Below are 13,391 nucleotides of genomic sequence, written 5' to 3'. Positions count from 1 at the left end.
GTATTTTTAACAGAATCAACTGTGTGCGAGTGCACTGTTGAGATTCTGTAGTACAATTGGTCTTGGTTGGTTGGTTGGCTATCTTAGCTTTTAATTTCCTTTAGGTCATCTAACTTTCTTTCAAAAGATATTTGCTAAATGATTTTTCATCATTATCATATACAAAACATAAAATGTAAATGGGGTACTTTAGTCCAATTCCAATCTCTGTAATACAAATACATCAATAAATATTAATATAAATGGTTGTAAAACACATTACAAGTTAATTTGTATTATGAATAGAAGTATAATTTTTTTATTAAAAAATTAATAAAAATAATGCAAGCATGATGGTTTATTATTTTACTGAGATATATGAGTATTTAACAAAATACCAGAGTAAATCATAATTTTCTATTAAAGAAACACGATAATAAGTATATATTTTTCTAGCTTTTAATACAGCAGACAAAAAAAAAAGAAACTGATAGTTAAATCTTTTTAAAATAATAACAGGAAAAACAAACTATTTTAGTATTGTTATTACTTTTATTATTATTACTTCCATTATGATAAGATATAATTTTGTTTGTACAGTTTGTATTTCTTTTGTTGTACTATCATCTTTAAATAATTTTTATTATTTTAACTTGCAGCTATATATGAATTTATTTTCATTTTTTAAAAACAGATAGGAAAATATTTTGTTTCATGATTCATTAATATGTTTTTTACGTTCTGTTAATAATCATATCTTAGTTATAAAAAATAAACAATTCATGTAAATAAAGTATGGCTATATTCTAAATAAATCTCTTCATGTAGCAGTATCATTACTTTTTTAATTCAAAATAATGAATTTATTTTTAAGTTTATTTGATAAAGTTTTTTATTAGAAAATAATACATAGTCATAAATTTAATTTTAACATTAACTTCCTCAGGCCACTTAATTCATACAAAACCATGTTAATTTATTTATTTTTCGATTACGTGTATAGAAGTTTTTATAACTTGTGTACATTTTGTTTTGACACAGTACTCGTCAGACACATCATCCCAAGTGTCTGTTATGTATGTTATTTAAATGGTGTTTAATAAGTATTTTATTGCTACTTTGGAGTAAAAACAAAAGTGAACTGTGCATGAATTTTATAAAAAAAAGAAGAAATTCCTAGAACAAAAATATTGAAATACATTTTTTTAAATAAAATCTAAATTGTAGTGATTTAATAACAATACTACACATCCACGCATGAAATTTTACAAATTTAGATTTAAAAAAAGGGAAAACTAATGAATCATAAGAAAAATTTCTTCTGAAAGAATCAGACATAGCAGCACTTCAGGTGATGATTTTTAAGATATGAGTATGACTTCCTTTTTGAAAGAGAAGTTGACTTAAATATTGGTTACAAAAAGATAATTGATTTCTTCCCTTCAGGAGATAGGTATTCCAATCAAAATCAAATGCTAGAGCTAATTATCAGCAGGAAATGAATTCTCATGAGTCTACAGAATAATTTTTGAAGGCACTTAATTCACTAAATGAAGACAACGTTATCACCACGGACAATGCGGTATATTATATTATTCATCCATGACTAATAAAATTCTATCAACCTATACCAGAAATGTACAAAATTTTAAACTGAGAGATATAACCAAATATTCTGTATATATAGTTCTGTAACAAATTCAAAGGGTAAAGCCCTTTTTTAATGTGTGTGCACTGAAACAAAGCTAGAGCTGGACATCTGTCTTAAAAGTGGATTACATCCCTCCTACTTATGCAATACTTTTGCAATGTTAGGGTTACTTCCCTAACATTATAAAGAGAACATGATTTTATATCATTAGAATGAATATTTACTTAAATAAATTAGTTGCAGTCAGGCCTTAAAAGAATCAGCTTATTAGAGTAAAATCTTGGTCACTATAAATGTAGCTTCTAAATTCCAATAATTCCAGAGAAAGTGTCTGTTTTTGGCTGTTCATTAGATTCATCTTTCATTTAAATCTTTAATTATAAAAGTTAAGTTCTCATGTGCTTTCAACTAAAAATATTTGTTTCATTTATGTTTAAAGTTACTTTTATAGCTTGTATATGTATGTACATATATAAATATATGTAATAAATTAAAAATCTAAAATGGTTTATAATGTATTACTTTAATCTATATATTTATTGATAATATGCAAAAAGTAGTTAAACAGTCGTAAATGACCATTGTTTTTATCTTAAGATAAATTTCTTTTTTTTTCTTCACCATATTGGTTTACTCCAAAATTTACAATATGTTTCTCTTAGAATTAGGTATATATTACCTTAAAAGTTATTTTATTGGTTCTCTATAGTCATGTTAATAGTTTAATAATTCCTACATTATTCTCATGTACTATTAGAATTTGTATTATTTTTATAATTAATTTAACATTTATTTTTATTAGCAATTGTTTCATATCTATTAATAATGATTCAATTAATTTATACTAATTAATTTATAATTGTGATTTGATTACTCTACTATAAATTATAATATGATTGTTTTTGTTTTTTGTATAATTTTAAGACTTTATTCTTAATTTATTTTTTGTTTGAAACTGTTTTGAAATGTAATGTTATAATATAATTTGACTGTTAGCTTATAATACTTTACACAAGCTCAACCTTCCCAGATAGACATTGTCTATGGGTGCTTGGCCAACTGTTTCTTCTTTGTACTATTTTTGTATTGTATTTTAAAGGTGTTTTATTTATTAATCTATATAAATGATTAATTTAATGATGCTGCTTGGTAAAATGATACAGAAAAGGTTTCCTGATACTTTTCTAGTGAAAGAACTACATATTAAGGGAACTCCGCCCAGAGCAATACAATCCTGGTTAATTTTTAGTACCCCTATATATATGTAAATGTGCATCAAAAAGTAAGAAAAATATGTTTTACTGCAGTTTTTTTGTAAATAAATAAGATGCATTCTTTGCTGTCCACACAAGTTAATAAAATAATGAAAAAATAGAAAAGTCTTTATATTTTACAAATGTTTAAAATTATTTCTAACAAAATTATAATTTCTGTAACTGAAAATAAATTTTTTAATTTAAAATAATTTTTCTGTTTGCAATAATACACTTGTAAATAATTATAAAAAAAATAAAATAATTATAATATAAAGAAAAATAATTAAATTTACTTACCGCTTTACATGAATGGGTTTAACAAATTTAAAATAAAGATGGTCCCCAGCCTGTGGTAACAAACCCCAAAAAAACGTTTCTCCATTATATGCTCTTTTTAATGTATACTGTTTATAAGCGTTCATTTCTGAAATTACAGCAGCTTCTGGATTATTGTGTGGGAAAAACAATCTAACTTTTCCAAACTGTTTATCCTAAAAACAAAAATAATACTTATCAAGTTAAAAAAATAATTATTACAGAATGAGAGAAAATGTAACGAACACATTATTTAAGTCTGCTCAAAGATCAGAATAGAATATGGAAATATGGGAGAGAAACTATGAAATAACTCAATACATCCTCCTGAAATACAGATTGGTTTATTTTAAGCTGAACCACAAAAATCAAATTATTTTACAATTTAATATATAATTGCTTTTATTAAATACTTTTATAAATAATTGTAGAAGTCATGAACAATATGCAAAACCAGAAAAAAATTATCACAGAGCCTGCATTCTCTTAAAATTTGTTATGACTATCTTTTTGTTATTCTTAACATAAATTCAGTAATAAACTAGACCAAATAACAACATCAATTCCACTGTATAAATAAATATAAAGTGTGATGTAAATGATAAAAACTGAGAAAGAGAAGAAACAGTAATAATATATCAAAAATTAAAAAGTGTAAAATGAATATTAGATTGTTCATTGCAAAGAATAAAATACAGACAAAGTTAATAAATTACTAATAATAACTGGAAAATAACAAGACATAATTTTGAATAACCAAAAATTTCAGAAATTAAAATATAGTAATGTAGTACAATGTGGATAGATAAATATGAAATTTTAAAACTGCTGCATATTTCTAGAGAATAGTCAATCATTTCTGTATAAAATAAACAATAAAGTATCTTTTGTAACTTCTCGATTAGATTACTACAAGCATAAAAGAAAGTAGATGTATTTGAAAATGAGAACTCTTTAGACATCTACCAAACAAAAACAGATATAGCTATAAATTGTTGGTTTTGTACAATCATTAATCCATAATTTTGATTTACAGTCAATACAGAACAAAATTTTTTGTACTAGTATCATCTTATACTATTCTAGAAGCAAGAAGTCAAAGAATTTATAATAACTAGTTTGTATTCTACAATTTATATCTGCAGTGTTTTTTATTAAAAACATACATGTGATGTAAACAATTTTTTTTAACTATTATAAGTTTTTCAGCTTTATTTATAAATAAACTTCGGATTTGAATATGAAAAAGAATGTTTATAACAGTCACAACAGAATTGAATAAATAAATCTTTCATTTTGATGAATCTTTTATTTCCCACAGTACAAAGTAAATACAATACATACAAGGGTTGTTTAATAATTAGAGACAAATAACTATTGAAAAATTATTATTCATTCAATGACAGTGAAATTAATGCTATTTCTAGCTTAGTTCCCAGTTGCAATTAGGTACTTGTTCCATCTTTCTGTGAGCTTTCTCTTATTCCAGTAGTAAATAATTTATTCACCTTAGTGTCAACCAATCTTAAACTCCTCACTGTTGCCAAACCAGGTGTCAAATAAAAACTCTTAGAGGGACCAAAGAAAAGAATTTCATGGTGTGAGATTGGAACTTTAAGGTAAATATGGCAATACCACCAAACGCGACTTTTGAATAGCTTCCAATACATTTTCAATGGTATGGGACAGGAATTACATGCAGAAGAATTACACCTTTTGTGAAAGAGCCAGGACACTTCCTCCTTAATTCAGGTTTCACTTTATTTTCTAGCAGGCAATAAATTGCACCCTTATAGGGTTTTGGGACTTTGTACTAGTAACGGTGTTACTAGTAGGTGAACTCAAGATGTATCGAATCCATACTCCGATGTTCAGATTCTGAGACAAAATGATTAATCCAAGTTTTTATCACAAGTTATTATGCAGTAATTTTTGTGATTTTGAGTCAACCTTCTTAGAACCCATCTCTTCTTAGAACACATCCTGTGGTATTTCAGTTTATAACTGAATGGTAAGTACAGATACGCCCACTATAAATTTCAGCAATTTACCAAATTTCAATGCATCTGTCCTTGCAAATATGATCATTAATGTAATTCTGCAAAACAGCAGTTGAAATTTCCACCAGTCTTCTACTGTGATGGAAATCTGTGACATTTGTTCAGCCTGATTTAAGCTGTTTGATTTTTATCATACCATTTTAACATTCATGAGTGAATTTCAGCCGGTTTTACATCTTCAAAAAATAAAAATCTTATAACAGTACAAGTTTCAAGAGGAGAGAACCAAAACATTTTAATTACTGTGACTGGCTTCTCAAAAACATTGTCAATGGACAGATAGACCTGATGCTGTATTTCATGTTAGACGAGGCATGGTATATCTAGTCATGCTATTTCACACAATACCAGCTACTGGATGACTGAAAATCCTCACTAGGTATTTGAGGTCCACTTCATGATGAGAAAATTGGTGTATGGTGGGCCATTTCTGGTAATAATAGAGTGAGCCCAATATATTTTGACCAGACTGTCAATTCAGAGGCGTACTGTATAATTATCAAAGAATTCTACTCTTAGATAATAGGTCATGAAAAAGAGTGTGGCTTCTTCCAACAAGACAAAGCAACATCTCGCATATAAAACAATAGCACACATTGAAATTGCTTTTACAAAGAATTAACTGTCAGCAGAGGGTGGTAGCTTCTGCATTCCTCAGATTTATCTAGTGAGTTCTTTGGGGCTATTTGAAGAATAGAGTTATGAATCAAATCCCCAATCAATGAAATTGAAATGCAAGTAACCATTTAGCTCAGGCAAAGCCGTGATAAGGATGTTAGTTAAATATACGAGGTGCTACCCAAAAGTTTGGGGAATTTGAATTTTGCGCGCGAACCATTGCTGGTACGACCTGCTGCCGCTAGATGTGGCTAACAGTACTCTTTGTGAATCAGTGTTCCAACAGCTGTGACGGTGAGAGGCTGTTGACTTTCGTGCGGTTGTGTAACATTGTGTTTTATTGCTTCGGCGAAGTTCTAAATGGCAGATTTTAAATAGCAAAGAACCTGCATCAAATTTTGCTTCATGCTTAAAAAAACTGGTGCAGAAACCCATCGCATGTTTGTGGAAGCATTTGGTGACAATGCTATGAATAAAAGTAAAGCTTTTTTGTGGTACAAACAATTCAAAGATGGTCGAATGACAGTCGATGACGATGAACGTTCAGGAAGACCATTGGAAAACACCACAAAAGTGCGAGAAGCTATTGTTGCAGATCGTAGACAAACAATCCATGATGTTTGTCTACGATCGTATAAATGTCATACGGGTCCGGGCAACGCATCTTGTCGGACAATTTGAATATGAGACGCATTGCTGAAAAATTCGTACAGAGACTGTTGAACAGCAACCAGAAACAAAATCACATAGCTGTCTGTAGTGAATTGAAAAATTCAGCAAGAGATGACCCTAACTTCATCTCCAACATCATAACCGGTGATGAGACATGGGTGTACGGGTATAACCCTGAAACTAAGCAGCAGTCGTTGCAGTGGAAGTCACAAAGTTCACCGTGGCCAAAAAAAATACACCAAGTTCAGAGCAATGTGAAGTCCATGATGATTATTTTTTCGACATCAAAGGCATTATCCATAAGGAATTTGTTCCTCTTAGTCAAACTGTCAATGGGATGTTCTATTGGGAAGTTTTGAAGCGGTTACATGAAAGCATTAGGCGCAAATGTTTAAATCTGTGGGGTAACAACAGCTGGGTTCTACATCATGACAACGCGCCCGCGCACTCATCGCTAGTCGTTCAGAATTTCTTGGCTTCCAAAAAGACGGTAGTGATTCCCCATCCAGCCTATTTGCCTGACCTTGCCCCGTGCAACTTTTTTCTCATTCCAAAAATAAAATTTCAATTGAAAGGCCGTTGTTTTAAAACAATTGATACAATACCATGTATCAAACAATCAAGAAGAATTTGACATATAGTAATGCGGCAGTTATCAAAAGGGCACATCTAAGGACCACCAGAAGACACAAGGAATCCATGCATTAACCTGCTCATATCCAGATGACTGACAACTTCTTCATAGCGACTGTCTTGCACTGACTATTTCCAAGGTATTATTAAGATTTAAGGTAATATTATAGATTTAATATAATGTAAATTATTATTAATTTAAATCTATGTATCCTGTTAGTTGATATTGAACAAAAGTGTATAATTCAAATGAATAACATTATTCTCAAAAATGGGTTAGTTGCAATCTTCTTTGATGCATTAGCCACTAAGAAATATTATTACAGACATTTCTCTTTCTTTTTCTCTCTTTCTCATTAAAAATAAGGAAAACTAAAGAAAAACCTTTTTTGCCTTTTTAATATAACTACACAACCACATGAAACAAAAAAAAGATTTAAAGCTATGGCCTGTTGTGAAACCAACAGATTTGACAAAATATGAATAAAAACAAAACAATTGAATAATTAAATTTAGATAATTTAATAATTATATTATTGCTGTTACTTATTAATTTATTCATCTGATATTTTTCATTCCATTCTACTTTAATAAATTAAAACCAGAGTATGTCAGTAACAATGATTAATAATTATGTTGTTAAAAAGTAAAAGATAATTTTATCCATACAATGGATTTAAAAAACACATTAAAACTTAGCTAAAAAACTTACTTTTAATTTTTGAACTTTTCCTTTTAAAGAAGATTGTGTTCCAATATGTTGGAATAAAGAAGGTTTGTAGTGAACCCAGAGTTCATCTTTTGCTCTCCGACATGCTGCCTGTACAGAAAAATGAAATAAAAATCCTTTATTAATAAAAGAAAACCTGCCAACAAAGTTGTACACTTTCCTGGCATTGGATACTTATTACTACATAGTGGAGAAATAAATATACATGAAAAAAGTTTAGAGTCAATATTTAAAAAAATCAAGTTAAAAAATATGCAATAAATAAAATGGTAAGAGAGAGAATTTGGGGGCAAAATTCTTTTTAAATGTTGAGACACATTTACACATGTACTGAGCTTAATATGAAGTGGGATTATGTTGGCAAAATTTTGAGAAAATTGATACCAAAGAAACTATCTACCCCACCCCCTGGAGATATTGATCCCATAGAAGATATTGTATGTATATCCATGTGTACATATGTATATACAAATGTTATCCCCCACTTTTTTTGTTGTTTTTTGGGGTCCCTAGGTCATGGAACATCAAGAAATGCAAAAAAAAAACCCATACCCCATTTTTGACTGATTACCATACTTTCCTTCTTGCAGCATAGCTCTTAGGTATGATCCGAGGAAATTAAAAACAATCCTGTAACAAAAGACTTGTGAAATCTGGCCACTGATATCATATTATTTATTATACATTATTCAATATTATCTTCTTTAAAAGTGTACATGTATCCCACTTTTTTTATTATCAAATCCATTACTGATTCTTGGAACTATTTTTGCTATCTATATAGCAATTATACAAGATGATGAAGGATGTCTATATAGTCAATGATAAGATATGTCATCGCGGTTATGACAACATCAATATTAATATAATTAAACTATTTAAAACTTTTACATTATGCACAAAAATTTTAACCATCAAATCAAAATCTTAATTATATAAAATTGTATCTTTTTAATCTTACAGAATGAACTACTATCAACGAGGTTAAGTGCTAAAAAATTTGCATTAAGCCTTTTTTGATTGATTTGAGTGTTATTTTCTGCCAATCCTAGCATTGTTACTCTAATATTTGTAGTTTATGCATTTCAGAGTACCTCCATTCTCTTAACTACTTTTAGCACTGAGTCCTCCTGAGATGGGATCATCGAATAAATATCACTCCCACTAACCATCCCTACTGTCATGGTCTCTTCTACTTTGTCCATCCTGCTCTAATAGTTATATAATTTCTTGAAACTAATTCTGATTCTTCATTTTAACAATTTTAAATTTTTATAAAAAAAGTTACATCAGATTGAATGTTTATCTGTTCATTAATTATCAGCTGTTCTTTAAATTTCAGCATGAATATGTCCATGTCTTCTAGAATATTTAAAAGTTTTCTTTATCTGCATGTAATATTTTTAAGGAATTTTATCATTTCACTGGTAATATGTCCTTTTTTGTACCAAATATGTTGCATTATTTGAATCCTTTTTTCAACATTTATTGATCTTATACCTCATTAAATCTTGCATTAAATTGTCATTGTTTGTCCTATATACACCATTGTTACACTCACATTTTACTTGGTATACTACATTTTTGTTATAATTGTTTCTTTCTTCTATATTATTTCTAAATTTACTCGTGATGGTATTATTTGTGGTAAATATTTTATTTATATTTATTTTAAAAAAATACTTTATATTTTTCTTTCCCATAAATTTTGCTCAATTTGGTTTTTCTTCTTTTGGCCATCTGTTGTTCCTTTTTTGCTTTTTTATCTTTCAAAATAGTTTCCTTATTATTCCTTTTTCATAATCATTACTCACCATTATTTGAAAGATACCTAGTTCTTTTTTTGGATTACACTTTACTTGACAATAAACTGATTACCCTTTATTGATAATTTTAACTGAATTTGATTATTTCTGGCATAACAGTAATCATTTTAAGATCTTGATATACTTGTTGCTGATGTGCATTAGACACTTTTGCTAGTGTTTTTGCTTTCAAATGTTCAATTGTTTCATTTAGATTTATGTCTAAGTAACCAATAAGTTTTTTGTAGACTTAGATGTATGTTCCTTTTTAGATAGTATATGCTTCTTCATGTACTGGTTATGGTCAAGATAAAATCCTACGTACATCATCTGCTTGGAATAGAGTGATATCAAACTTACTGGTGAGTATTCCTGTATAATTTTTTAAATAAATTTACAGTTTCACCGAGATAAACATGGATTTCTATAAACAAGAATGGCTGTCAGTTTAAAGCAAATCTGGAGTGTACATGTAGAACAATATTGGGCCAAGAACACTTCCTTGTTGAATACTGGATTTTATATCATACAAATCTGTGAGAACATCTTAAATCTAGTTTAAAAACAGCTTACTTCAAGGCATGAATTTAGAACTATCTAGAAAACATTATGGTAGGTCTTTCTTCTTTTTACATTTTAAAATAATGCCACATCTGATCAAACATCCAGATACACAGACAAAACAGTTCCTTTGATTCAAAAATAATGTTGTCCAATCTGACAACATGGAAAAACTTGCTCTATGACTGTCCTTTCATGAAATCAAATTGAATCAATATTAAATCAAAGAAAAATGATTTTAGCTTCTGAAGAACAGTTACTTAAACACTTTAAGCAATACTGGAAGGAGAATAATGGATCTGTAAGATTTCACACCACATACTAGCTTACCAGCTTATGAATCATAATAGTTACGCTATTTTCAAAAGTCTGGAGAAATGTCTGATTCATAAAATGATGTTGAAAATAACTGTAACTAAAAAATAGATTTATTTTTATATATATTTAAAAATAGAAAATTAGATTGTAATGCTTCTAATACATGACCAGTGATTAAATTGAAACCTGGAGTTAAATTTGCATTTATTTATTTATCTATCAATCACTTTCAGAACTTCTCCATGGACTAAAACGTTTCACTGGCAGAAACACCTTAGGAAGGAAATTTGTTTTTGTTATTGCCTTCTGTATTATTTGAAACTGATAAATACTTAAGGATGATGTTCTGCAAATAACCTCACTTCAGAAATTACATCAATGTTGCTATATTTAAAAAAAATACCCTGTTCTTGTTTTCCTCCTAACAAGCTGTTTCCATCTTACAGTGAAATTAGTAATGAATGCCCCAATTCACTTGCTGGAAATAATTTCCACAAGATCAATTATGTGATCCATCATCTATTCAAGAATACGTCAAATCTGTAAAATATTTGTTAGATAGCAGTCCTAACGTTGCCAGAATTTTCATTCATCATATTTTGTGATTGTGTCCAATGAGATTTTCCACTGACAACATCAGCATAAGATATTCTGTTAGTTCATGGTCAAGAGAATTCAACTGTCATGTATGCTGCAATTAATATGTAAAGGGTGAGATAACTGCAGTTAAATACAGTTCAATCAAAATAAACTATTACTACAGATTTATATTTGGTTATAATTTAATTACAAAATTCATTAAAGAAATACTTCATATTGCTAGCATATCTTCCAAATATCTGAAAGTAAATTTGCATCCAATCTACCTAATATTATATTTGTGAAATTACTAAACTTCAATTGGCATACTCCTAAGTTACTATATTTTGTAAATTTGGTTATGAAGTTCATGAATTTTGTGTGTAGTTTTAAAGTCGCATGGATACCTTTTTCCTTGAACATTTTGACAGTTCTGGGTGTATGTTGGTTAACATATGGTTAGCATCAAATATATCACTATATGATCATGACTTTGTTCTGTGTTATTAATAGTATTTTGATTATAAAAATAATGGTCAGCCAACTTATATCAGATATTCAACTGTATTGAGTTTAGCAACATAACTGTCTGCTTACACAAATGTGTGTGCTAGGTGAGATTAAATTAGGCTTACCATATTTTTTTGGGTCCAACTCAGGATATATTTTTGAAATAACTTAAAATTCTTAGCAGTTTACTGAAACATTAAACTTTATTTATTCAGTTGTATTTTTTACTACACATGACTCTTTTTTCAGAAAAGATTTGTTTTAATTACATCATAAAATTCATAATAAGAAAATTCTGAATTAATTTTAACATTTAGCAGATGTTTAGCAGTAGATACTGATAGTCTACCCCTTTGTACAGACCAAATGTTCCCCGTAATTGAAAAAACTCTCTCAACTGGAGTAGATGTCCCAGGCAAAGACATCACAAACATAAAATATCAGTCTTCCAAAACACCTTAAAAATTGCATTCTACTTTTCTTCAATAATATCTGGTATTTTTCAGAACTTGAACCACAACCTACCTTTTGGTTTTGAATTACCTGGTTCAACAATGTACGTTCATCAAATAGGTCATCAATATTTATGGAATTTTCTTTTATAATTTCATTAACAACTTGTGCACTCTCTTCTAAATCAGATCAGGCAATTTCAGTTCAAAAATTTATCCACTGAAACTTACTAACTTTATCAAAACAGGTTCTCCACAACTCTAAGTACTGGATACTAGAATTATAAAAATTGTCTACGCTTGCGAAGAATATTTGTTCCTGAACATCATTATTTTCTTTTAGAGTGCATAGCAATTCTATGGCCGAAGATGATATTAATTTGTGGGTTTTTCTTTCCTGAAGTTGACAAATTAGTTCAGAATATGTCTGAAATGCTTCTATTGCAGTGATAAAATTAGCTTCCAATTTCAGAACTACATTATTAAATAACTGAAGATTACCATATAAAAATTTCAAAATCAGTCACTTTCTAGATTTACAAAAAAAACAAATAATAATTTTGGGCATTTTTCACAAGGTAAGTATGATTTTGGGCCATCAAAAATGGAAAGAATTCTTTCTATTGCAGGTAACAAACTAATGAACCTTGTGCTGCTATGCGGTAATACTTTTTTGTAATCTGTTTCCATAAATTCACAAAAATCTTTAAGTTTCGTTACTCTTACTGTATATATATGAAAATATCTATAAATTTTATAATAAACTTTATGTCCAGGGGGCAGAATCACATGCTGTTTGTACTGAATTGTGTACAATGTGGACTGAACAACCAGTTCCTAAAATAGGTCTATCTAAATCACTTTGATCTTTTCTGAACACATTTTCATTCCTCTTTCTCTTCACACCACCAAAATTACTGTTAGTGTTATCAGCAGTATAATAAACCAACTTTTCTTCAAGTTTGTATTTTTTCACACACTGTAAAAGATACTGAGTCAAAATTTAAGCAGTTTCACCTGACATGTCATCAAAATTTAAAAGTTTAACTTGAATTCCCTCCTCTAGACTGAAATATCTTACAACAATCAAAACAAGTTTCATTTCACTTCTGTTTGAGCTATCCATCATTATTATTACATAATTAATATTTTCCAAAGAACACAACACATTATCAAATATAAATGGCGAAATAATGTTAACAATAATTGCCTCAGTTTTGGTTCTAGCGAATGAAAATTTTGGGTCATATAA

At 28.9% G+C, this 13,391-nt stretch overlaps 1 protein-coding gene across 5 annotated transcripts in view; it reads right to left on the bottom strand.

The window, feature by feature from the left end:
- Nucleotides 1-13,391, bottom strand: part of LOC142328829 (alpha-1,3-mannosyl-glycoprotein 4-beta-N-acetylglucosaminyltransferase B-like) — a 1,063,767-nt gene that overhangs the window by 36,360 nt on the left and 1,014,016 nt on the right. For all 5 annotated transcript variants that reach the window (XR_012757366.1, XR_012757367.1, XM_075372904.1 and 2 more), the window contains 2 exons: nucleotides 7,897-8,004; nucleotides 3,184-3,377 (listed from right to left, as the gene is read on the bottom strand). Coding sequence is in view for 3 of the 5 variants with exons in the window: in XM_075372904.1 (XP_075229019.1) it covers nucleotides 3,184-3,377; nucleotides 7,897-8,004 (302 nt within the window). In the remaining 2 variants the exon portion in view is untranslated. The remainder of the gene's footprint in view (nucleotides 1-3,183; nucleotides 3,378-7,896; nucleotides 8,005-13,391) is intronic.

Source organism: Lycorma delicatula, chromosome 8, assembly GCF_047948215.1.
Source record: "Lycorma delicatula isolate Av1 chromosome 8, ASM4794821v1, whole genome shotgun sequence".
NCBI lineage: Eukaryota > Metazoa > Arthropoda > Insecta > Hemiptera > Fulgoridae > Lycorma > Lycorma delicatula.
The sequence above is the reverse complement of the archived record's forward strand: the minus strand, read 5'-3'. Positions and strand labels throughout refer to the sequence as shown.